We start from the raw sequence: 27,183 nt of genomic DNA, 5'->3' as shown, positions 1-27,183 counted from the left end.
GTGATATGCGCTTTTTTATCACACACAGTTTCTGTATCTGCTGGCTAACTGGGTATCACTGTGAGATTCCCTGATAACCTTCTTCATCTGTTGGTTCTTTCTTCTAAATCTTACTTGGTTAATTCCTTGCTCTACAGCATGCTTTAGTGGAGCAAATGGACAGCAATGGCATTTTGCTGTTCATGTAAGACAAAAATGCAGCTTGCATCTTCTGTTGTATCTTGTGAAGTGTGTGTTGTGACCACTTAACTGAGCAGATACAGTAGTATTTGCAGTGGTTTCCTAGATGTGCTTTTTGATTTCTCAGTGCTGACTCCCCATTTTGCTTTTGTTCATGTTCTTTAGTACTACTAGGCTAACTTTTGTAGGTATGAATAAAACAATGATAGGGAAAGCTCTTGGCCTCTAGAACTTGGTTATCTACTCTGAAACTCTTAAAACCATCCCTGATACAGTTTTGGTCCAGGGCATCTGTCACTTCCCAAGTGTGATAACAATTTTCCTGATCCATGAATCTGGGAGAATTATGTTAACAGCCAGGTTAACACTCTAGCTGAGAGCTGGACCTTAATGGTATGGATGCCATCTGTCTGTGCTGGTGGGCCTCAGTGCCCTGTAAAGGTTCTGGGCATATTCAGAACTTGTTTATTGTATTTTACAATACTTGTTATATTGTTATATTAGCCATAGCCACCTAGGTCCATCTTCCTGTCTTCTCAACTGACTCTTGTTGGAGTATGTAGAGCCTATAAGAAGGCAAACAGGTAGTATTTTCTAATGAACGTGTTTCATGTATTTTTAACAACGATATTCGCGTGCTGTCAACTTTACACACCAGAAGGTAATGGCAGTTCTTAAAGGAAATTCATTCAACAGTTTCAGTTATGTAAACAATTTACTGTTCAGGGTCACTTATTTAATAACTTTTAAAATGTTAATAATAACTTAAAACATTGCTTATAAAATTGAGAGTAACTCAGCCTTGTTAATGATCTTCTAAACTACTTAACCTACTGACAAAGTTATTCATCCGATTGGTAGTCAGGACTGATGCCCTCTGTGCATGCAAGTCTTGCTTTTAAGGGTACTTCAATTCCTTTTCTCTTGCTTATGCTTTCACTCTGCTTACAAGTAGTCCACTTCGTACACAGAACCTCCACTCAAGGGGTTTACTGGCAACTGGCACAGGTAAAATAAGCATTAGCCAATTAATTCACTCAAAGGGTGCCTTTTGTGGGTCTGACTGTAATGCAGTCATCTTTACCTTTCCTTCCCCTCATGAAGGGCATTTGTTTAGCCCTAACCTCTTCTGTGAAGCTTTCTATAAAGGAACTAAAGGTTTTGGGCCCCCTGTGTTGAGTTTACTTGAGGATGTGGAGAGGAATGAGAGCTGGCATTATTTCTTGTAACAATAACGAAAGAATCTTTAGCTTGCCCTGTTCATCAGGAAGAAAGCTTTTCTTTACCCAGACAAAGAAGAAAAGAGAATGTAGCAGGTTGTTCACTGATCTAAGCATCTCAAGTTACAGCTAGTCTGTCTTTTTTTTTTTTTCTCTAGTGTTTGTGTGGATCTTGGCATTGGGGTCTTTTGAAGCTGCCTCAAAAGTGCTTTCAAAGAGGGTACTAACACCTATTTAAGGTCTTCTATCTTTGACCTTCCTCCCGTTGACATAGATAAGAACAGTTCAGAGGCACACAGAATAGTTCTGGAAAGAATGACAACATGAATTACAGTTTTAGGAATCTTAAGTCTTAATAAGCTCACACTTTCACCTTACCTATTTCTGCCTCCCACTCATGGTCATACCTCTGAACTTGGAATGCTGAGCTGACCTAACTGCATTGAGCTGTCTGTCTGAATACTCAGCTGTTTTGATTTTTCCAACTACCCTTTTGAACCTGTGTCTTCACAACTTGTTCGTGTAATTTCAAAACAAAGTATTTGATATTTTTTAAGGCAAAAGGAAGTCTCTTAGGATAACTTGAAATGCTGGTTTGAGGGAAATCTTCGCTTTAGACACTGGTATATTATAAAAACGATCACTAGCACTTGCTGTTCTTTCAGATCTCTGGTTTGATACAGAACATTGCATGAAAACTTACAAGTCTTCCTTTCCATATTAAGGGACTGACTTGACTTGGTTATGTTTCAAACAAAACAAAGTTTAATGGAAAAGTGCTTGATTCCATCTGTCTGAGTCTGGTAATTCAGTTGTGGGGGATGGCCTTTAAAGAGACTGAGAGGAACTCAGAACATGCAAGGGCAAATAGTTCACTGGTTGCTTCTTTTGTTCTGGATAGATTCTCAGGAATACGTTTTCTTCTGGCACAAATATTAGCAAAATATAAATAGGAGTTGAACAGTGCTGATGACCTAAGGGCAATCTTTTGAGCACAAACTCAGAAAGACTCCATTTTATGACTAGGGGCCTCTGAGAAGTAGCTCTCAAGCTGTTTCCAACTTCTGGCGGTAGTTTCATTTTGTGGTGGCTCTCCTGTCTGGTCAGGGTTTTCAGCAGTGCATGGGCATCTTTAAACTCTGTATCTGGAAAGCTATCACAAGTAACTTGATTCTGTCTTCTGCATGAGAGTTTCTTCAGTGGTGTTGGGATATCTGCTGTGTGTGGAAGCATGTGTAAATGTTCATATGTGAGATTGATGCACCTGCGTAACTGTGAACCTGAGATTGACAAGTTTAAGTTATACAACACATGAGGAAAAGCTGTTATCCTTATAAATCAGACTGAAGTCCAGAATGCTAGCGTAGCATTAACTTGTTCCGTTGCTGATGTAGGCTGTGTATTTCTAAATGGACTTCTGCTGTGAAGGCTTCATTCTGGCTAAAATCAGGGAAAGATCAGCAGACGAAAATCTGTTCTTATGATTTCAGCAACCTGCGCCTATTTGAGTCTCATGACATCCATACACTGTTCCTATCCCTTTGCTACCCTCCAGCAGCTCTGGTCAGTGGTGATGGTTTTGATCTGACTTCACTGGTAGATAGCCTACATCAGTGGACTTTGTCGCTGACTGCTTAAGTGCATGACATGACGAGGTGAATAACCGATATGAGCCAAATGCTCTAATTTGTCATGCAGTTAGTCTGTACAACTGGTGCAGAGGTGCACCATACATCTGGGGTCCAAATGTTCCTGTTTATCATGTAGTTACTCTGGACCAAGTGGTTAGCTGAAATGCCTGTGACTTTGTCATCTGTATTTAAAGAGCTGCAAGTATGTGTAGTTTAGAGGGCATATTCATGCTAGATGTACTACTTCCTGGTAGGCAAATAGTGTTTAAAATGGGCAGAAATGCATCTACAGTGTTAATTAAAAAAAACACAAAGGTGTTGAACCTTCTCCAGCCTTTGGACCACAAGATCATAGAAGTGCTCTCCAAGATGAATCCTAAATAATAGGAGAATATATTTGCTTCTTGGTGAAGTTTCTTCTAGTTGTCTCCCTTAACACTTCATGGAGACCCATGCTTGTTTAAAGTATTTTTTTTCCCCTCTTTCATAGTAGTAGAAAAACATAAAATGCAATGACCTTTGGTGTAAACTCAGTACACTGTAAGATATGGTAGAATGTTTGTGTTAGTTCTTGTACTGAGCAGTATTCAGACTAAATGGTAGGAAATGGAAAGAGATACTGCATTTTAGAGCTGTGTGATAGTGGTTAAGGAGAAATAAGTTTCTGTACAAGTAATTTGTTTCCTAATTCAGCATGAGCATTTTGGAGCACAGCATAGAAGGAGGAAGCGTGTGGATGGCTCCTTAGTTCAGAAGGTAACTGAGAACCGAAAGAGGTTCTCGGGTGAAGTTGCTGGTCAAGTAGGAAGTCTTGAAGTGAGGTGAGTAGACTTGTGTCCAGCTTCTTTAACAAACACGTGGATAGCAGCAATGACCAAGACAGTTGGAACAGTCGACCCAGAATGGTGTGTCCTGAGACTCCAGAGAGCTGTTTGGAGTTGACACATCCATGCTGCCGATGTCAGAGGCACCAGGTGGAATGACCACACTGGCACATCAGAAACTAACTGGGACAGAACTAGGGGAATAAATAGCCATCCAGGTCTTGGGCTTCTTGAAGAGCGGGGTTTGCAAGAGCAACATGATTGTGTTGGGCAGGGGAAGGGAGCCCTCTCACACTGTGTTTGAGATCCCATTATTCAAATTTCTCGAGTCCTGAAGACAAAAAGGATGAAATAAAAGATGGTGCTCTGTCATAGAGCTGTAACCTCACTGGGGTTACAGAGACGCAGTGGGATAGCTCAGAGGACTGGATTGCTGCAATAACAGTCTCTTCAGGAAGGACAGGGAAGCTGAAGAGAGGAGGTTGTGATCACAAAGCAATGACCTGGAAGCATGGAGCTCTGCTCTGGGATGGGTGATAAGCCTATCAAGTCTGTATGCCTCGGAATCAGAGGACAGGGCAGTAATCTTTAATACTGTGGTGGGCATTTGCTATAGACAGCCTGACCAAAAAAGGACGAGGATGAACCTTCCAAGCAGCTGGATGACATCTGCTCGTGAAAGGCCCTTGTTCTCAAGGACTACTTGAAACACTCTGCTGGAAGGGCAGCACAGCAGGATACAAGCAATCCAGCAGATTTCTGCGGGGTGTTTGGGACAATACTTAGACATAGATTTTGGAAGGACCAGCTAGGGCAAATGCTTTTCTGGGTCTGCTACTTGCAAATAAAGAATTGGTCAGGAAGTAATAGTGGCAGCCCGGGCTGTAGTGGCCGTGAGATGGTAGGGTTTCCGATCCTGAGGGAAGTGAGGCGGGCAACTAGCAGACTGAGGCCCGGAATTTTACTTTGTTTAGAGAACTAGTAAGTGGTATCCTCTAAGAGGCTGCTGTGAAGGGCAAAGGAGCACAGGATACATTGATCTCCAGAGACAGTTTCCTCAAACTGCAAAAATTACTCATTCTAAAATTCATTAAAATAGTGGGCATGACAGTAAGCCTGCTAGGCTGTAGGAAGAGCTTCTGACTTGAGCAGAAACAAAGTCCATAAAAGGTACTGATATCGCTTACGTGTGCAGGAATGGAATTAAGCCAAAGCTTGTTTGGAGTTGAAACTGAGGGGTGTGGAGAGCAACAGGAGGGCTCTCACAAGTACATGGGCAGCCGAAGGAAGAGTAAGCAGAACATGGCCCTGCTCTGAGTGGAGTAGCATTGTGTGACAACCTGCGGGCGCTGTGGGGATCTCCGAAGGGATCTGAGGTACTCAGGACTTTCTTTGCCTTGGCTTTCACTGACAGGGCCTGTTCTCAGGTGTGGCAGGATTTAAGGAGCAGAGAGAGATGCCATCCGTGGTAGAGGAAGATGAAGTTACAGAGTACTTAAGTAAAATGGACAAACACAGACTCGTAGGAGCAGGTGAGATTCACCCAAGGGAACTGGCTGACATGATTGTGAGACCTCTCCCTATCATTGATAAGTCGATGCAATTGGGGAACATCCTCGGAAACTGCAAGGTGGCAAATGCTGCTTGCATCTTCAAAAAAGACAAGGAAGAGTGGACAACTACAGCAATGAGTGAAATAAATGGATTTGTGTTATCGTGATATTACAAAGATGATAGAGCATTTGACTTGGTATAAGGCACATAACAAATTCTAAGGTGCTTCTGGATCTGTATAAATTTTGTCTGCAGATATTTCTACATACGTTGTCTTTGGAGGCTTCTGCTGTTAGTATTAGACTAGCTCATGGTGGGACAACTTTGGAAGTAAACTTTAGGAATTTTGGAAGTAAAGTGCTGTCAACAGGCTGTCATTTAAGTGCCATGTTGAATAGGTGCATTTTGAACTGGACTCGATGATGTGCTACTCAACGCTGGCAGCTTTCCTCAAGCCTATTTATAGGATCAGTGATGTATTACTGTTGTTAGTATAGCTGAACGGGTTCAGAAAGATAAAATGGCGTTTAGTTGTGCATTGACAGCAATTCTGTGTAGCTGTTCAAATTAATTTGATTGCGGTAGCCTTAGTGCACAGCTGGAGAGCAAGCATGTCCCTTGGAATGGCAGCAGTGCTTCTGTCTTTGTTGTCTGTCTTGTCCTTGATTCACAGGCAGTTAAGCCGTTTACAGCTCAGCTGCTGAATACCAGTACATACGGATGACATGTCTCGTAGGCAAACTGAAGCTGGTGACAGTTTACCTCATTATGACATGCTGTATGTTGTAGCAGCTCAGTAGCTGTTTCATGACTCTCAGAGCTGACAACCTGGCAGTTGTTCTAAGCTATGTCATTCCTGTTTGTGAGCTGAAACCTGTTTTAAAATGGTCTTTCTATGCAGGTAAGGCTTGAGCAAGTTTGGAACTGTTTAAGTTTGCTTTTTGTATTTTACTGTGTGGTGATTTACGGTGGCAAAAGAGACTTAATTTTGGAAGCCAAGGTTAATAGGTTTGATTTTGGTTCTTCATATTGTTTATTTCCCCACCCTGATTCTCAGTCATTACCTATTATAAGACTAGCATCTGACTTCCCGGGTTTAAAAATGATTGGAAGATTATTCCGATGTGATAATACAGTGTTGTCTGTTTTGTGGGTATTTTAATACGTAAGCAATAAATGAATGCTTTTGCAATTACACTGCTCTTAAATTTTGATTCTTTGTACTCTAAAAGGTGGAGAGTCTTTTTCTTCCATTTAAATGAAGCAAAGATTCACAACAGAAATCTTCCTCTTTGAAGCGAGGTACCGTGATGATGATCAAGCAGTTTTACTAGGAAGCATGGAAGGTGATAGCCTAAAAAGCACGAAAGGAAGCTGTCTTGATGAAAACCTGCTGAATAGAATAAAAATTTCCTATTTGCCAAGTCCACTGCTGTTCAAAGTCCAATAGGTTATAGTGGCAGGGTTGCTGCTGAAAAGCTCCTCGGAGTTATTCTAACCTAGGGACCTCTGCTACGTTGCATTTTCTCTACTGTTCTTGTACTCTGTAAGAGTTGCTCCTGTTTGACAGCTTTGTGTTATGGTCATTAATAATTCTGTGAATGCAGAGGAATGGAACAGGATGCAAACATTTCTCTGTCATGAGTGTTTGCAGTGAAGCAAAACCCTGCTTCTCTTTTTGCATTAAATTATGACCAGTGTGGTTCTGGTTTTGAAAGAAACACTGTGTTTGACTGCAGCTTTTATTTGAGGTAATGGCCAATCTAATCTGCAGATGATGGGAAAAAAGTGAAGAGCTGTGTTCTCTGGAACAGCTAGGGTGATCCAAGATGGGGACTGTGGAATTCCCTGGTAGTACACATCCTAATTTTAAGATGTTCGTCATTTTGGTTTTTTGTAAACTGAGTTTCATCTCAGTTACAAGAACACGACAGGCTTCCTTCGCTAGTGTTTGTAACTTTCTTATTCAGAGTTTAATGATTGATTTCCTAGAAAGTGACATTGAACATGACTACTTAAGTAAGACCAGAGCTGTGTTTTATCTCCAGTGATTGATAAAACTGTTTTCTAGGTCATGGACTCTCAGATAAATTTCTTTTAATTTTATCAGTATAAACTATCATTTCCAGCAAACAACAAAATCTATCCTAGCTAAAATGTAGGGCTTATGAATCCCTACCCTTGTGGTCAACTTTGAGGACTCTGTTTTAATTTTTAACTTGCAGAAGTGAAAAACAAATATGTGGATTTGTTGCCAGTAGCATAGGAGAAAGGAGCCGCCATTTGTAAGCACTTGTCCAGGTACAGAATGAGATTCGGTACTCTATTTGCCATGCAGGAATGTTTTTGCTGATTCTGTCTGTTTCCGCTGAAGACAGTGCGACGCAAGGTGAAGACATTTTCAGATCAGTGGTTAAACACCGGTGGTACATGATGTCTTCACAAGAGTGAAGTGCCTCTCCTTGTGGCACTGTTCTCAACGAACCTGCCTACCTGTAAGCCATGAAGTTCAAGGGGTGGAACCGTGTTCGATGAGCAGAGTTGCATATGGCGCGGTGTCTGTTGCATGTGGTGAGGTTGATTTCCATGAGGGAAGCACATGGACAGTAGAACACAGGAAATGGTACTAGAATTCAGCTGGTGGCATCTTCTGGAGTAGATTGCGCTGAAACTGCCTCAGGGTGCTCTGGGTGGGTTTTATTCTGGCTATGTTTTATTTTCAGTAAAATGTGCAGTTGTATTGCCCATCGGAGACTGCAAGAGCTGTTGCCGTACTTTCCCAAAAAACAGGACTAATACACTTACTTTACAAGTCAAATACAGCCCTCTATTTTACCTTCTTAGCACCTACTCTGCTACAGTTATTTATTTTCCAAAGTGTGGATGCTAACCAACCAACCATTGCTTACACCTGAGCTAAGCAAAGTAATCTTTATATTTAATATAAAATACAGCATTTCTAGGATTGTTCCAGGATAGAAAGTTTTTTAAAAAATAGAATTAGTAAATATAATTACATCAAAAATGCTTGTTCAAAACCTTCATATTAGCTAAGTTCTCTCGCTTCTCAGATGAATAGGAAACCACTAATGAAGTGTTCGTTCAATCCTGTGCTATATGCATACCCAGTTTAACTACTTCTGTGTGTAACTGAGCCACGGTGTGGCCACACTCGGTGGCGTGCACACAAACAAGTGTAATTCAGACACCTGCATTCAGGTCGCAAATGGGCTGGAGGGAAGGGAGGACAAGACTGGGGTTTCTAGTTTTGTGGTTTACTTGAATGAAGGCTTGAAATCCTAATAGCTTTATAATGATTGTGGTCAGTCTTAAATGCAGCCAGAGGAACTGAACTTTTTTTAGCTAGATCTTTTTTCTTTGACCATTCATCAGAAATTAAATGATAAATTGATTTGTTGGTTGCTGTAGAGCATAAAGCATGTATAGAGAGCACACAGATTGCAGGAGAGTCCTTAAAGAATATCTTCAAACTTTGTTTGACTTCCTTCTGTCAACTTTAGTTTGCTCAGCTGGCCTTCCTCAGTGTACCAGTTCAGCTGTTTAGTGCCCTTGTTTGCTGCTGCTGCCGATGCCACTGGCCTCTTGGTAACCTGCATCTCCATCTTCTTATGCCTCTGAGGGCTAGCCTGCCTTCGCTACTGTGTTAAAAACAAAGGGACAAGTCTGTATTTCTTCAATAGATAATAAAATTAAATTCAGCTGTTGGAAGCTAAATTGTGTCCACCTTATTTAAAACTCTGGAGTGATTTATGCTTAATCTTAGAAAGCGAAGGCAGCCAAGTTTGGAAACGTGTATGACAGGGAAAGAAGGATGTGTCCTGGGGGTCTGGAGATAAAAGGGACTTAGTAATGAAATAGCTGCTTACGGCAGTTTGTATCTTGAAGTATGCATGAAACTGCTTTCGTGCCATAGGGCTGAAAGGGGGCTGATATGATCCTGAGTTTTAGAAGATCTTTGGGAGAGGGCTAGGGAGACGGAAGTCAGTTCACCTCTTGTCAGTACCAGGCTTATTAGCGGACCTGATGATAAAGACTAGTACTAGTGAACACACAGGTAAATGCAGTGACTGGAGGAGGAAGATGGGCTCTGTGCTGCTTGCAAAAGACAGTGATACATAACAAATATTACCAAGTTCTTAAAAAATGTCAAAAAGCAGGGGGATGTTACACATTTGGTGGGCTCCATTTGTTCGGACAGAGCCAGACTAACTCTGCTTGTATGTGATTTTCACAAGATGGTTGGATGGTTTAGTCTTGGATTTTTCTGTTGGCCACTGACCAAGCAGGGTACTGTCAAGCTGCACCTCTGATCTCATGCTGTTTAATTTGTTTCAAGAGACAGAACCGAGCATAGCAAAATTACTAGTTAACTAACTGAAAGTTTCTGGAGACTCAACACAGATGTATTGAATTACTGTTTTCACGTAAGTGTGTTACGGACTCTGTTGTAGCTTTTTCGGGGGAGTTACGTACTGGGAATGCTGTCAATTGAAATAACAAGATACTGCTCAAGTTAATTTCTTTTAGTGTATGTTTTAATGTCTGATTATCTCCTAAATTTGTGTTGAAGGCATAAAATATATGTATCTTACGCTAACTTTCCCTTTCTCAGATTTAATTTCTTCTAATTGCTTAAATCTTAATAAGATAAAACCTTAGTGGTTCTGGGGGGGTTTGCATGATGAAAGTCAAAGGCTGTAAATAGCATGTGGCATGTTGCTTCACTATGAAGGCTGGTGATAAGGCAAGAAATAAAAATCATGAACAGTATTTTGGCTTTTTAATTTTGTGACACCATCACTCATATGCCCAGAAGAGAAGACAGACAACTGTTTGTTCTTCCAGATTAGGTCTTATATTTTGTTGTGGGGTTTGGTGGTGGGTTTTTTTGTGTTTGTGTAACATACAGTCTGACTAGTTTGCTCTTGGGGAGGTGGGGGGGGGAGCAGCTATATTTTGTCCTCTGAATGCTTTTGCAATTATACTGCTCTTAAATTTTGATTCTTTGTACTCTAAAAGGTGGAGAGTTATAGTGTAAGATCAGATTTCCACTTGGAGGCTATCCGTTATTAGGATTAGGTAGACACAATGAAACTGGGGGTATATGTTTAACAGGGACATATTGTACTCATTTCAGATGCTTCAGGATAGATACAGGAGCTACCAAGATCAGTGTTTTTTATTTACCTGCAACTTAGATCAATTATTTGGCGTCTCTTTGGTAAGTTTAATTTAATAGATGTAATTCAAATCACAGGCTCTGTTAAGAGAAACTTTCCATTCAGTGCTCACTACGTGTAACTGAGACTGTTACCTCTGGTTTATGTTTTTGATCCTAGAGAATGTAAATATCTTGGATAAGCATAGGTTATTGTAGAATGGTAGGAGAATAATACTGACGGATATAAATGCAGGTGGAATTTCACTGCCTTAACGTAGAGCAAAAAGTGACCACTAAGAAAAAGTCTAAAATCCCCCAGCCATTGGAAGCATCTGATGAGCAAGGACATACCAGTAAAACTCTAAGCTAATTGTGGTTGCCTAACTAATGATTTCAAACTCTTGATAGCGGTTTCTTACTAAGCCTCATAAGATGTTTACCAGAAAGGATAGTCGCAGCTCTGTTACGTATGAGGAAAATGGAAGTGGAGGAAGAAAGTGCTTGACGAAGTAATTTTAAAGTACAGGGACATACAAGGATGAAATCCAGGTCTAGCAAACGGCCTACAAACGCTTTCTATTAGTGCCCACATTTTCTTGAATGTGAAGTTGGTAGGTTAAACTGTCAAGTTGCTTGAAGAAACTGTAAGTTCTCCTCATGAATCTATTTAAAAAAATCTAGGTTATTCTCCTTCAGTTTTCCTGTGTTAAGACTTCTGTCAGCTGCTGCTGCAGTTTTGCATGTTTCTTTATAGGCAATGAGATCTTGGTATAAAACTAGCCTTTATGTGTTGTAAACCAGCTGGTCCAAAATTCTTTCTTGGTACAAGTGAAGCTTTGTCTAAAATTGTGCAGAATAGGCTATATGCTATAGCTCTCCGTTTGTGTAGTTGGACGTGAAGCAACAATTCTTTACCTTCAGACTATTCACGATGCAAGCTGGTTTTGAATGTCAAGTTTGGGTTTTCCTGTCAAGAAGAGTTGTTATTAAAAAAAAATCGAATATGCTGCAACTTGAAATGTTAAAACACCTTCCTTTTCTTCAGTTTTAAGGTAGTATTTCTTCTGTAAAACGGAACAAACTTACTTGCCGAGTTTCCAGTGGTACCATGCAGATGTAGGCAGGCTTTATGCAGGCGCCTGTGCTGTGTAGGAGTAGGCAGATGTGGGATGGGATTCTTTCTGGCATTTTATCGTAAATCATGCTAATAGATATGAAGGGTGCGCTACCTACTTCAGTCTCTGTTACTGATCACTTGGAATGTAGAAGGATGTCTGCTTTTCTGTGTAAACATTTTAATGCAAACTGGAGGTTAGAGTGGGATGACCAGTGCATACATATTCTACAAATTCTATTGTGGACCTTTTGCATTGCCCCTGAAAGACAGAACGTCATTGTTTCAGGCTGAGCAAATACGCATGTATGTATGAGTGCATTTCATATTTCTAGGTATATAAAAAAATAGATGTGTGTGTACAGTTTGTAACTTAAAAAGAAAAAATTTTCAAAATATTGGAAAGCCACAGAACCACATATATGTTGTTGGATTCCAAATGGCTTTGAGTAATGTAATTCCATAAGATGATGTCCGTGTTTCACGGTGGAATAAGCATTTTGTTACCCTGGTGTTTAAGGCCCATGTTCTGATAGTGTTTGTAAAGGCACTGTGCAGAATATATATCACGGAGGGATGAATTACTGTGAAAGGATACATTTTGTTAATTGTGTTATTTTTTTCTTTCTCCTGAATTAGTTTTAATGGTGGCAAATACCAGACTGCTTCTGTTATCTCCAAGCAGGTGTGTTTTACTTTAAATTGTAAAAGCTTCTTAAAGCTGAAGAGAGTTAAAAAGGACTTACAACATACAAAGAATGTAAAATGAAAGAGGTGTATTGTACACTAGCTGATCGGTTACTGTCTTGAAGACTGCAAACTGGAATTATGTGGATGTTCTTAAACGTGAATTAAGAGAGATTATTTTTTAATTATTTCTCCTAAGTAATTCTAGTAACTCAATTTACGGATTATATGCCACCTCTGAAATACAACTAACTGTTTAATCAAAAAACTTACGTCACCTGGGGCTTCTTGAAGAAAACTGGCTTAACTGCTGTTACCCATGACGCTTCCTCTTGACATTCTTCTGAAAATTCTTGGCTTCAGTGATGTAATTCCGGTGTAAAAGTTTCTCAAAATGGCAGGTGGTTGTAGTTCTAAATGAGCTTGTGTATGATGAGACCTGTTCTGCAATGTGTTGGCTTTGTCTTTCCTTCTCCCCTTATGATTAGAAGGGGGTTGTGGTTAATGTTGATTCTTGTAACATAAGATCCGAGTCTCTTACAAGGATTTAATCCGCTTCTATGTCACTAAAATGATGCAAACCAATCTCTTTTGTGGATAGGATTTCTTTAATGGCAAGAGTTACCAATAATGTAATCAGTCGTCTGATCGTTCTATTAATACCAAATTTGTTAAGGGGTAGTTAAAATTCTTTAGTTTTGTTATCTCAATAATGTATTATGTTTCTTTTCCTTCTAGGCTATTTACTTTCTAGAAGAGAGGGTCAAGCAGGATCCCCTGAAAAGCCATTGTCTGATCTGGGTCGTCTCTCGTACTTGGCTTACTGGAAAAGTGTCATATTAGAATACCTTAACTGCCACCACGAAAAACAAATCAGCATCAAAGGAATGAGTCGAGCTACGGGAATGTGTCCACATGATATTGCCACAACCCTGCAGCAACACAGCATGATAGATAAGAGAGAAGATAGGTCAGTGAATCTTGGGTTTTTTTTTTTTAAAAAAAAAAATCTAAAAACACTGAGACAAAACATTCACTATCTCTACTTACAAAACAGTTGATGTGAAAAATGTCTGTGTGAAATTTCAACTTTAAAATCAATGATAACCATCTTACTGAAGAAGTGAGTATGGCCAGGTCTTGTTAATGCGGTTTTACATAAAGAGTTTTTCTCCCTAAACAAATAGTGGGTTTTTTAGATCCTCTTTCACGTTGATGGGTATTAGAAAGGTGAGCCCAGCTTGAACGTTTTCAGTGAAGAATTCTGTTTCATTCAGTATCATCTTCTGTAAGTATAATTCCCAGCTCTTGCTCTGCAAATATCTTCCTTTGAATACCAGTGAGGGAGCGGTGTGGGGGGTGGCAGTCACTCTCTCCACACCCCCTTTTTTAGTCGTTACTGGAGTCACACAAGCCGTGGGAGCAGATCAGCTCCCCGTGAAGGCCTCCTGCCCGAGGTACTGCAAATGCAAATGACTTTTGGAAGCTTCTGCTTAATGTTGCAATCAATATTGAAAGCTAGTGCACAGGGAAGCTACGTTCCTGTTTCATTAATATCTTCCTTCCTAACGATCTTGATTAATATTTTAGATTTTAAGTGGATTGTTTTTGTTGTTCTGTAAAATGCCTTAAATGACTTTCACTGGTGTTTGTGTTTCTGAAGAGCTCCTTAATTCCAATCATAGAAACTTTCTGTTTAAGCAAAACTGCCTTACAAACAGTGGATTGCCAAAAACTAAGACGAAGATCAGGAATAGCTCAGCCTCAGTAACTTTTATGTGCACCAGCACAAGTGTTCAAAACTAGTAAGTTTTGAACTAGTAAGAATACAAGCCTTCAAAAAGGAGATTGGCTTTAGAGGGTGGTGTTATGAGAGTCGTAGGAGAAGTGCTGTCATTGCATTAAAACCTTAACATTCTGGGGTGCTTATTTATGGACAACCTGATGGGACAAATGCATTTTAAGGGAGAATCAGATATGTATTCGTTACTTACATATGGCTTCTGCCCTGGCACAAATTATTGAAGGCCTTGAATACTGACACCCAGTTAGAGAAAAACGTTTTTTCATCTATAGAATTCAAAATACTTTATGAACAAGGTCGGTTAGTCTTTCTTCACAGGTAGTAAAGCTTAGACAGGGACATGAACTGACCTGGCTGAAGGTATCCAGAAGGTCAGTGTCTGAGCCAGGTAGAGAAATTACATTTTTGAAATTCCTGCCAGACACTTACCTTGGGAATTGGATATGGCTTCTTACAATTTCCTACGTTCTATTTTGTCTTGCATGTAGTAAAATGGAAGTTTGTCACAGTTCTGTGAAAAGGGTTCACCTGGATCTTTTTAAAGCATTCTCTCAGTAAAAAGCAGTGTTATCACTTAACCTACCTGATTCTTCCAGCATGCAAAATCCTTGCTAAAAAAATGGTTTTTGTTGTTTAAAATTGTAACGGGATTTTGGAGGGACATGTGCTAGTAGATTAGCATACTGTACTGTTGTGTTAGTCTTTACCTACTTTTGATATGCGGCTTCATTTCATAGTGATTAGAAAGTTTTCTACTGCATCAGCATGGGACTAAGGTACACTTTCATACTTTGTTTGAGAAACTGTGTTTGTAAGTTGATTTCCTGTCCAGTCAGCTGCCATCTTCAGTTGTCATATTAACAACTTTCTCACTCTTTACTTGATGATCCACAGTGTTTTCTGTTTATGTTTGTATGTCATATCAGAATTGGAAATTGTTCTGGCAGCGACTAAAGCGCCAACACTAAACTTCTCACGTGGATTTAGAGTAGTCAACTCTAAAACCTTTACTTTTCTCTCTGTTGCCCTAGTGATGTTCATAAGCTGTTGTTTCCTGACTTCCTCTTAGTAAAGTCAGTGTAAGAGTGTTACCTATGTGTGTCAGCTGATATTTTTAGCTTGATGTAATCATTTACTTACCCATCTATTTTCACAGGTTATTGTGCAAAAAGATTTAAACTGCAGGAAGGTTGTTTGAAGTGATCACTTTATAAAATAAATTACTGTTTATTGGATTGTAGATTTGTAATTATTAGAAGGGAAAAGCTGATTTCAAGTCATATGGAGAAACTGAAAGCGAATCCACGTATCAATGAAGTAGATCCTGAAAGCTTGAGATGGACTCCTTTGTTAGTTTCCAATGCTGCCGTTTCTGAAGAAGAGAGAGAAGCAGAAAAGGAGGTAATAGCTGAAACTTCTTATTCTGAATTTCCCTTCCCTTGGATTTCATCGCTCTGAATATTCAACATTAGGCTGTCTTAAACAGAGCTGTTTTAACTTTGACCCCTGCTTACTGTAGAGGGTAATGATACTCTTGTAATGCAGTTTTGGGAAGCTGTGCAGCAGGACATGATAACTTTGGGAGGATGAATATATGAAAACTTAAAACATGAGTCACTTGTCATGAAGCTGTATTTATCACTCTTGAGGTAGTCGAAGAGCATGTAATCAGATCAAATTTGGTGCAGAGCTCAGGGGCTGCAGTGTCAATCGATTCTTTGTGTTATGAACTTGCTCAAAGTGATCCATGTCAGTGGGCATGTAATGTAGTGCTAAAGGACTTAAATCAATTCGCTGCATCATTAATAGTGCTAAATATCCCATGAAATGCAATCTTCTTTGGTTTGTTATCCTAACTGTTGTAAAGGAGCTACTAGATGATTCAGCTGAAATGTTGTTGCTAGGTTAGCCAGCAGTGCTAATCAGGGTTGACTTATTGTAACTCTTTAGCTGAACGTAAAGGATACGGCTAAGTAAATGCTGTTTCAGTGACCCGTTATTTTAACCTCAACCCTTCAGGCTGAGCGTCTGATGGAACAAGCTAGCTGCTGGGAAAAGGAAGAGCAAGAAATATTCTCCACGAGAACTAATAGTAGGCAATCACCTGCAAAAGTACAATCTAAAAATAAATATTTGCGATCTCCAGAAAGTGTGGCAGTGGTGGGGGAGCGAGGGCAATCCACAGAGCAAGCTAAGGAAAGCAGCGAGGAGGATGGCGGGGATGAGAACCAGCAGAGTTCGCCTCCCCGGCTGACAAAGCCACAGTCGCTGGCCATAAAAAGAAAGGTGTGTTTCTTCAATGGTTTGGTTTAAAGTCATTCATCTCTTATTTCAATCAAATAGCTATCAGAGAAATAACAATCTGTTCTTTTACGAACATTTATTAGACTGTTTTAATTCTTTCTGTATTGTTTGGACATCAACAACTCCTGTCTTCTGGTTTTTCCTCTCCCTTCAACTTCTTATCTGTTGGATTTTTCACAGAACTGTAAAATACTGGTGACACACACAAAAAAAATCAGAATTTCCTGTTAATTTTTAGACTAGTGATTGCCCTCTGCTGTCTGGCATTGGTATTGGTTCAATATTTTAATGGTTTGTCCTTTTTGCATTTTAAGATGGAGTCCAGCTTGTGGGGTCTGTCTTTTATTGCTTTTAATATAGGAACTCCTTAAAGAGGAATTCTGTTTTTCAAAAGCAAATGTTTAAAAAACAAACAAATGGGGTTTTAGCCATATTCTTCTAATTTCCAAGAGATGTAAATGTTAAATTCTGGTTACTGTAGTGTTTACATGATTCATAATTTCATTGAAAAATTAACTGTTTGAATGATTTAAATTAGTGAACTAAGCATCCCAAAATTATACAGCACTCACCTTAGCATATGTATGTAGGTGTTGCTGGTGAGAATTAGGGAATTGGAGTGTCCCTTTGTTTATTCTTTAGATGAACAAACCTAAAAGTAACGCTAAATCTGTGAGAATGCGTAATGATGGAAACATAAACTGTCGTCCTCTGTAGCAGCCAGCTTTAGGATTCTTTTGGTGTGCTTTTGAGACCCATGTGGAGCTTGAGGTGTGCTTCCTTTGCTGTTACCTATTTTTCTATATACATACTTATCTCTAAAATAGCAGAAACCAGAAATGTAGAAGAATAAACTTTGATACTTGTGAAGGTTGTTGGGGAATTATAAATCTACAGAGGAAAAATGAGTAAGTACAGTTTATGTAATATTGCTATGAATATTACTTGACAGAAGGAGGTAAAAAGTCACTAAACCATGAAGAAAATTCTAGTCTTAATTTTCACCCACAGAAAGGTTCGTGTGCATGTATAGATACATACCTATTTTAACTGTTTAGATATTTTACTTTTGGATTCTGTCTACATTTGAATTTGATGCAATGTAGGGGTTTGGGGGTGTTTTTTTAAATTTTTGTCGTTGTTGTTTTGGGTTTGGGTGGGTTTTTTTTTTGTAATGGGCAAATAGATCATTGTAAACTCACTTTACAAAAATGTGTGTGTTTATATCCAGAGTCAGCTAAGAAACAGGAATGTAGGAAGAGTTACATTTGTGGAATTATTTTTCAGAGACCTTTCATACTGAAAAAGAAAAGGGGCCGTAAACGCAGAAGGATTAATAGCAGTGTTACAACAGAGACAATTTCGGAAACAACGGAGGTGTTGAATGAGCCTTTTGATAACTCAGATGAAGAGCGTCCCATGCCGCAGCTGGAGCCTACCTGTGAGATGGATGGGGAGGATGACGACTCGAAGCCTGTGATTAGAAAAGCTTTTGAGTATCAACCCGGGCAGCAGAAACAGGAGAAGGAGGAGGAGGAAGAGCAGAGCAAGGAGGAGAGAGATACTCGTTACAGGAGTGATGACAATTGTACAAGTAAGCTGAAAACATTCTTACATCTTCACAAAATTAATTTGTTGGGTGTTCATTTATCGGAAGTGTTAATTTTTGTCATAAATCTGGCAACTTTTAGTGAGCTGTATTTAGCTATTTTGGACTTAAAAATCTTAGAATTTTAATAATGCTTTCTACTTCAAGGCACTGCTGGAGCCATTAATCTCTCAGAGTTTATTAGAATTCAGCAGTGGCTTCAGATTTTTTTTTTGTTCTGTTTCCATTGGGTTTACTTCTTTTGTTTTTCGTGACCCATTAGTATTATAATCTGTTTTTTGTGTTCAGAAAACAAATGTTTTCCAGTCTGAAGCACTGCAGTCCTTGTCACGTTGCCAAAAACAACTTCTACGTCCCTGCAACAGGGCATTTCATACTTAACAGAGCAGAGGTATCACTGGAATATTGTCTAATACTGGTTTTGTATCCTTGGTAAAGGATACAAGCAAAAAGTAAGGTTTGCTTTACACAGATATCTTTCTATTCAGCACCGTCAGTATTTCAGTGACATGTTTGTTGTTTCTGGGGCACAATATGTCCTTGGTACTGGAGTCCCTACTTTTTTCCCCACAAGAGAGAGGGATGGTTTTAACTGTTTTCTTTCAAAGCTGCTTATCTAGTTTGATTTCAATGATATTTCCTGGCAGAAAAGCTAATGGATGGATAGTGAAACTACTAATGAGCTGTTCTGAACATACACTCACCCTGGCTCTCAAATTACACTTTTAAGTTTTAATTCCAGAATGAATGACTGGATCCCCAGGTCTGTATATTTTCTTGAAGAAACGAGTGGGTACTATTTTAGTGTTCTCCTAATTGCATGGGAAGTTTAATCTTTGCGATCCCCAGTTGAGGGATCACGCGGTGGTTTCTGTTTTGAACAGCTTTTGTGCAACTAGAGCAACCATGCTCACGAACGTTGGTGCTGTTGCAAACCAGTGCCCAGGTACATGACAGTATTACTGCTTTTTCCTGCTTCTCAACAGAAATGAATTAGACCAATAGTAGCAAATTTAGAGTGTTGCAGCTATGTCTCAGTGGTCAGGTTTGCACTGCTTTAACTAGACTGATCCTATGTACTTGTCCATGGACGGCATCACGATAATTGCCTATAGGAGTGTTATAACACTGCAGCGAGAGGCAGAACTCGACAAAGGAGTATCGCTGAAGCCGTTACACTCCCGAGTGCGGCATGTTATATCCTGAGGATCCTCCCTTTTTCTGGTGTATAAGTAAGTGGTATCTGGGGAGAGAGAAGAGGAGTGAATGTGTATGGGTAGGTTTTATATAGTCAATGGATTAATTTAGTGTTCCGATGTACTCTGTGCTTAATTTCAATTACCTTTTGGCTTTTGTTGTGTATTGTGAGCTGTGTCACAATATGCTGCCCATGAGAGGATACTAGAATGGACAACCTTTTTTTTTCTGCCGTTTTTCCCTCTCCTTTTTTTTTGTGTTGGTACTAAAGCATGATTATATGCTTACTATGGCTTGTCCTCCAGAATGGTCAACCAGGAAACTCCAGACTCTCATGTTATTACTGTCCAAAAAAGACTAATTAGATGAGTGTGTATATAACTTGATGGCATACCTCTATTCTAAAAACAAAGGTTGATAAGCAGATATTTGGACAATGTTTTTGCTTTAATTTACATGTCTTGTGGTTTAAATCTCTGGGTTTCTTCTAGTATATAAATGGTGTTTCTGATGGTCACTGTTAAAAGGCCACCAAACAAGAACTTTACATATCTGTGTAAGTGTGTTTTTGCTGTAGATATTATGCCATTCTGTTGTGGTCTGAGATCTGTTTATAACTCTTGTTCCAGAGTTTCTTAATACATTTTGAGTTTATAAATTACTTTTGGGATTATGTTTGAAAATATTGATTAGTTTGTGCAAGCTAAGACTTTTCTTTTGTTTCTGTTTATTGCCTCCCAAAGATAATGCAGAGGATGTAGCTGTATTGGAAGAAAGCACTAAAGACAATCTTGAGCCTTTAAAGAGTAAGCAGGGTTGGCCCAAAGGAGTTAAGCGCGGTCCGTCTAAATGGAGGCAAAGCAAAGAAAGAAAACCTGGCTTTAAGCTTAATTTGTACACTCCTCCTGAGACTCCTATGGAGCCTGACTACCAGGTGCTGGTGGAGGAACAAAAGGAAGTAGCTGAAGACAAGCCCTGCTCAGTTCCTGCTGTTACAGAGGAAGCGATTAAAGAGCCTGTTGAAGTATTACTGCCACCAGATGATGAGGTAAAAGAGGTAGAACCTGAATCTCTGCATCCACCCAGTGAATCCTTTGAAAAACAAGAAAGTGAGATGGCAAAAACTGGGGAGGAAGAAAGGAATGTAGAGGATGGTGGAATCAATTCAAAAGATGAAGAAAAAGCAGAAGAGGTTTTTCTCCAGAAAGAGGAATCTGTGCATTTGGATGATCAGGAGGAGGAGGAGGAGGAGGAGGATGAAGAACCTTCCCACAATGAGGATCACGATGCAGATGATGAAGATGATAGCCACATGGGTTCAACAGAAGTGGAGAAAGAGGAATTGCCTGGAGAGGCTTTCAAAGAAATGCTAGAAACACAGCAATCTTTTTTAGACGTAAATGTTCAAACTGGTAATTCAAATCAAGAGGACTTAATGGATTGCGGTGTTGACCTGGCAGCTGATGAGTGCGAAAGCGACCATAAAGAACTCGCTGCAGATTCAGACCCGGTGCCTGAATCTGATGATGATCACACGGATAACAACCAGGACCAAAAAGCTGGTGAAGAATTACATTCCGATTTCAAGGGAGAGAGTACTGAGACCATGGAGATCGATTCGGAGACGGTTCAGGCAGTACAGTCGCTGACCCAAGAGGCGAGTGAACATGAGGATACATTTCAGGACTGTGCAGAGACTCAAGAGGCCTGTAGAAGTTTGCAAAACTATGCCCATAACGACCAAAGTCCCCAAATGACCACACTGGATGACTGTCAGCAGTCTGACCACAGTAGCCCAGTTTCATCTGTGCACTCTCACCCCAGCCAGTCAGTTCGTTCTGTTAATAGCCCCAGCGTTGCTCCTTTAGAGAGCAGCTATGCTCAGATCAGCCCAGATCAAAGTGCCATTTCCGTGCCGTCTCTACAGAACATGGAGACCAGCCCAATGATGGATGTTCCCTCAGTTTCCGATCACTCGCAACAAGTTGTGGATAGCGGGTTTAGTGACTTAGGGAGCATTGAGAGCACAACAGAAAACTATGAAAACCCAAGCAGTTACGATTCTACAATGGGCAGCAGTATCTGTGGGAACAACTCTTCGCAAAACAGTTGCTCGTACAGTAGCCTTACGTCTAGTAACCTAACACAGAGCAGCTGCGCGGTGACGCAGCAGATGTCTAACATTAACGGAAGCTGCAGTATGATGCAACAAACAAACATCAATTCTCCTCCCACCTGTAATGTAAAGTCTCCCCAAGGCTGTGTTGTTGAAAGGCCTCCAAGCAGCAACCAACAGTTATCCCAGTGCAGCATGGCCGCTAACTTTACACCGCCTATGCAGTTAACCGAAATCCCCGAGACTGGCAATGCCAACATTGGATTATATGAAAGGATGGGGCAGAGTGAATTTGGAGCGGGGCATTACTCACAGCCATCTGCCACCTTCAGCCTTGCCAAACTGCAACAGTTAACTAACACGCTTATGGATCATTCTTTGCCTTACAGCCATTCAGCTGCTGTAACTTCCTATGCAAACAGTGCCTCTTTGTCCACCCCCTTAAGTAACACGGGGCTCGTTCAGCTTTCTCAGTCTCCACACGCTGTTCCTGGAGGACCCCAAGCACAGGCTACCATGACCCCACCCCCCAACCTTACTCCTCCTCCCATGAATTTGCCACCTCCCCTTTTGCAGCGTAACATGACTTCGTCGAATATCGGAATATCCCACACCCAAAGACTGCAGACTCAGATGGCCAGCAAAGGTCACGTTTCTGTAAGAACCAAATCTGCGCCTCTGCCACCTGCTGCTGCGGCCCATCAGCCACAAATTTACGGGCGTGCTTCGCAGACCGTGGCCATGCAAGGGCCTGCGCGGACCTTAACGATGCAGCGTGGCATGAACATGAGTGTAAATTTGATGCCGGCCCCAGCTTATAATGTCAATTCGGTGAACATGAATATGAATACCCTTAACGCTATGAATGGTTATAGTATGTCCCAGCCGATGATGAATAGTGGATACCACAGTAATCATGGGTACATGAATCAAACGCCCCAGTACCCTATGCAGATGCAGATGGGAATGATGGGAACGCAGCCATATGCACAGCAGCCAATGCAGACAGCACCCCACAGTAACATGATGTACACCCCTCCGGGGCATCATGGCTACATGAACACAGGCATGTCTAAACAGTCTCTTAATGGATCCTACATGAGAAGGTAGGCCCTTTGGAGAGACAGACTACCAGACTGGCGTATTGGATTGATCTGCACAAATATCCTTCGGAGAGTACGATTTCAAAACCAGCAATTGGTGTGAATGCAAAAACATTTGTTGGCACCATTTAAAAGCTGTATGCAGCAGAAAGCCTTATACAAGTTTTTCTTTTTACTTTATTTCTTGTTTTGTTTTTGGTTTCGTTTTGTTTTGGTTTTGTTTTGGTTTTTTTTTTAACTTTGTGGGTTTTAACTTTTCTTCTCTTTTCTTTGGGGGGAATTAGGTGGTTTTTCCATTTTTTTATTTCATTGAGCTTGAAGTTCTCTGGAAAGGAAGAACTCTTTCTATGAACTGCAATTACACAGCAGCTGATGGTTCAGAGCCATTTTATGTGCCTGCTCCCATTAAAAATGTGGATAAAAAGACTCCAAAACTATCAGACAGTACTGGATCGTGAGCTTTTTCTCTCTCCTTTCCCCACATGTAAATGCCTTTTAGCAGTTCTTTTATTGTATTATTTTGTTTCTGAAGGTGACACTTCCGCATGCCGCTAATGTCTTTGTTAGTGACAGTGCATTTTGTAGTACTGTACAAGTGTTGTGCTTAACAGTAAGCCATTTCTTAATTTTTTTGCCTTGATTAGGTTACCCTAGTTTGAGGGGTAAAAAAAACAGAACTATATTTTTGTTAATTATAAAACTTGTAAAAAATAATAAAAAAAGCTGCAAAAGCTATTCACATTTTGGTTAGTTCAAAGGGTTTTATTGCTGTATGTTTAGTGTAAAGTTGAGACTCTTTTCCATTTTTGTGACCAGTTTCTTTGGGGCTGGGGTAGGAAAACAGGCAGCTTTCTGTTTTATAAATACTGTTATGTTTTTTTGTTGATTGAAACATCTCAGTGTTTATTTGTCAAGTTTTGAAACATTTTCATATATGTCCAAATACTTGGCAGGATTTAAAAAAAAAAAAGTAGTGAATTTGGTGTAAAGTTGCTATTTTATGGAAATGCCTCTAACTTTACATTTTCATTCCATCTGTAGATTTTTCTATCTTTATAAAATATTGGAGTTATTTTTTAAGGGGAAAAAATAGAGCAGTAGCGTGTGAATAGCTCAAACTAAGCTTACAGATCGCATGTAAAAAGGCAAGAGTTATTTGTGTCTGTTTATATTGCTTCCTTTTTTTGTAGCCTTTGTACCTGTACAGAGTGACTGTAAGGGCCGAACAGAAGAGGCTTGATACATGTAAAAATAGGACCCAGTGACACTCTTGTATTTATCTGTTACCTTTTTAGTCAGTCACTTAAAAAAAGAAAAAAAAAAAAGCCACAAAAAAACCCCACCACAAAAACCCACCCAAGAAACAAAAATAAAAACTGCAAAAAACAACACCCTCCCCAAGCTGTACATTTTAACATAAAATAAATTATGATGAGCCATTTTTAGCCTCTTGTGTCTTGTCATAGTTTGATGTTGCATGGGAATTACCTCCTGAAACAGTGTTTGTTACAGCGCTCTCACATGCTTGATCTAAAGCCCATTAAGGCTGATGGGGTTTGGATTAGGCTGTTAGAGCCTAAGTGTAGGTTACTCATCATAATTGCATACACCTTGTGAAAATAAAGAGTATCTAAGATTATTTTTTTTAATAATCTTAATAAAATATTGAATAAATATGTATTTAATACATTACAAGGTTGTCAATATTTAATGTATGAAATATCTTTCCTATAGAAAGTGTTAAAATATATGTAAAAGGTATATGATAGTAACAGACATGATGTTTGGACTGTATCTTAATGGCAGAATTGTAATCTCTTCCTTCGTCACTGTTGCTGGGTTACGAGATGACGCAAATCTTGCGTTGAACCTCTGAGTTCTGTGTATATGCATGTACACGTGCACACACAAACACATACACGCACATGTGAACACTCCCAATCTAGCAGTAGAAGGTCTACAAAAACCGAGAATGCTGTCTACACACGGAGCTTGAGTGGACCAAGTTTAAACTGGGTGCGTGTGAATCTGCACCAGAAGAACACCCTTGTAAGGTTTTTTCAGAACGCTCCTAATGTGAATGTTGCGCCTGAATCCCACGTCCAGCCCGCTGACACCGCAGGAAGGTTGCTAGCTAAGGTAACAGGATTGATTGAAAACTGTGTGTGTCCCCATTCCAGTATATAAAGCAGCTTTCTAGGTGATACTTTATCTGCTCAAAAGTCAGAGAAATATGTATTTCTTTAAATAAAACCCTTAAAGTGTATGGTGTTGCCAAATCAAGAAGTTGATACTGCAGATTTATGCGCATAACCTCTTCGATTTTAATATGACGGGGCAGCAGTCTACGATAGTGGATCTGAACGGGAGCGGTGATAGTTGGTCAAACAGTGATTTGGAGTAACTTGTGTTTTAGGAGCTCAGAATGCTTGATAAGGAGAGCAGAATACAGCAACGATCCTTGTTCGTGCTCTTACGCTGTCAGGTTTGCCTTTTGAAGCAGAGGGTATTCATAGGACTTAAACTATATGTGTGTTTGTCTTCACAAAGTCACTCCCGCCTCTTTTTATGCTGACGAAAAGGGAAGGTGACCTCAACGCAGATAGCGTGCAGCCTTCCTGTGTGTGGCTAGGACCTTGTGTCTTGGAATAATTGCATCTCGAAGTAGCACTGTTTGTGGGGTTTCTTTGTTGTTGTTGTTGGGTGGGGTTTTTTGTTTGTTTTGGGGTTTTTTTTACATGGGTACGTTTTTATGGTGTGTGAAAAAGGCACCTGGGTCTTTATCCACTGCTGTTTAGGTTCAGGTTTCCAGGCCTGTAACATACAGAAGTGGTGAGGAGGTCAGATTTGACTGTGAGCGCTAACCTGAAACAGAGCATCCCAGCTCCAGCATATTGCTCAAATTCTGTATTCGCAATACACAAACTGAAACTTGGGTGGAAAACGGTATACTGTCTGCGCACAACAGGCAAGTTTCCAACATCATTTTTGTATTTCAGAACTGAATGCCTTTCAGGAGGATAAATGGCTGTCCTACATCTTTTCCCATAGTGACTATTCAGCTGTGGATTGCATTGCTGCACTAAAATTTCTGTTTTACAAGAAGGCTGTCTTTCCCTTGACAGATCTACCTGTTCTGTATAGTGCGTGCTGCTGAGTGTCAGTTTTGACCGGCACTCTAGCACTACCCCAGCTGAGAGTTAGCTCACTCTTTCAGTATCTCAGAAGAATTCTTCACACAGGTTGCAATAGGTGATTCTTGTGAAACGTGGGTTTCCCTGCCCGTGCAATCTTAGTCTTTGGTTTGACAAGTAGGATACTTCACACCACTAGTGATCTGCAAGAAGGAAATAAACTGCCTCGTTCTGCACGTGCACTGCTTGCCGACCTGGCTTGTAGGTGAAGTCAGTGTTGCTGAGGCCTGTTAGCTAGCTAGCAACTTGCAAGGGTGTCTGCTTTGTGGCAGCTACGTGTTCCAGCGCATTTGCTTTTTCTGATTTAGTCAGTTGATGCTGGGAGAACAGTAGGGGAAAAAGCTGGGAGGTAAATCAGGAGTATGTTCCCTTCAGAAGTGCCTAATTGCCGTAGCCGCACCAGCCCAGCGCTTCAGGGAGACCTGGTTCTGGGGAGGATGCTTGACTTCGGAGCAGAACCTGCTTCATCTGGGAGCTGCCAAATCACACTCTAGCCCTTCGGCAAAGACAGGAACGGTAAGCGTGGTCGCACTCTGGCAACCTGGTGTCCCAGCAGTGGGCAAAATCTAACCAATTTTTGACTGACACTGTGAGAATGCTCGTGACATAAGCAGAAACAGGGAACTTCTAAGTGTACCAAACTCCATGTTAGGCCACTGTCTCTGTGTTTCGGTTTTATAAGCTGTTTAATTTGTCCATCAGGCAGGCTAGTTGATGGAAACAAACTCCATCTATGTACAGTGTGGCAAAGAGAAAGAATGGGCCTGGCAATTCCCTGTAGCGCCGAGGGTGATCTTATAACAGCTTCTGCGGAGACTGACACCTCTAGGAGCAAGCAAACCGACCGCTGTAGTGAAGACACACAACTTTTCCCTTCCCTTTACTATTAATACTTCTCTGTATTAAAACTGTGCATTTACAGCATTGTTTATGACCTGTTTAGTAACAGAGATCGGCTGTTCCTTAGCGAAGCTCTGCGGTATGGATCGATCAAGTGGTTGGTTGAGCTTTGTGGAGTACGGAGGGAGTTTGTAAGAAGATACAAGGTACGGTTACAGTTCTGGTTTTATCATAACTCTAGTTGAGTAATTTAAGTTCTTGGTAGTTGTTTGCCCATCTACTAAATAAGAAGAAACAAGCTTAATTAAGCTATATTTCAGGCCTTCAAGTAGTATGTGTGGAAACACTGGAATACGGGGTTCTATAGATCTGCTTCTTGAGAAACCAGTTTTGTGCTATTTTTCATCACCGTGCAAGAGTAGCAGCTCCTGTTTTCTGAGGACTTTGGAATCCTGCCCTTTGGAAATTGTCAATACATTCTTCTATTGCTGTGTCAGTGTTGCCGCGTGCCAGTTTCCTCATCTGCGGTGCAGGACAAAATGAGTGGGAGCTACTTACGAGTTCTAGTATTTCACTTTCTATCAGTAGTTGGGAGGCTGCTGTTTGAAAGTTCTGTCAGTCTCT

General features: G+C 40.4%; 1 protein-coding gene across 7 annotated transcripts in view; it reads left to right on the top strand.

The window, feature by feature from the left end:
• The window catches only part of KAT6B (lysine acetyltransferase 6B), a 117,369-nt gene extending 93,399 nt beyond the window's left edge, over positions 1–23,970 (top strand). For all 7 annotated transcript variants that reach the window (XM_064464950.1, XM_064464947.1, XM_064464953.1 and 4 more), the window contains exons 13-17: positions 13,131–13,362; positions 15,438–15,597; positions 16,216–16,482; positions 17,788–18,094; positions 20,050–23,970. In XM_064464950.1, the coding sequence (XP_064321020.1) occupies positions 13,131–13,362; positions 15,438–15,597; positions 16,216–16,482; positions 17,788–18,094; positions 20,050–22,532 (3,449 nt within the window). In that variant the 3' untranslated portion in view covers positions 22,533–23,970. The remainder of the gene's footprint in view (positions 1–13,130; positions 13,363–15,437; positions 15,598–16,215; positions 16,483–17,787; positions 18,095–20,049) is intronic.
• The last annotated feature ends 3,213 nt before the right edge of the window (positions 23,971–27,183 follow it).

This window comes from Phalacrocorax carbo, chromosome 13 (genome assembly GCF_963921805.1).
Source record: "Phalacrocorax carbo chromosome 13, bPhaCar2.1, whole genome shotgun sequence".
Lineage (NCBI taxonomy): Eukaryota > Metazoa > Chordata > Aves > Suliformes > Phalacrocoracidae > Phalacrocorax > Phalacrocorax carbo.
The sequence above is the reverse complement of the archived record's forward strand: the minus strand, read 5'-3'. Positions and strand labels throughout refer to the sequence as shown.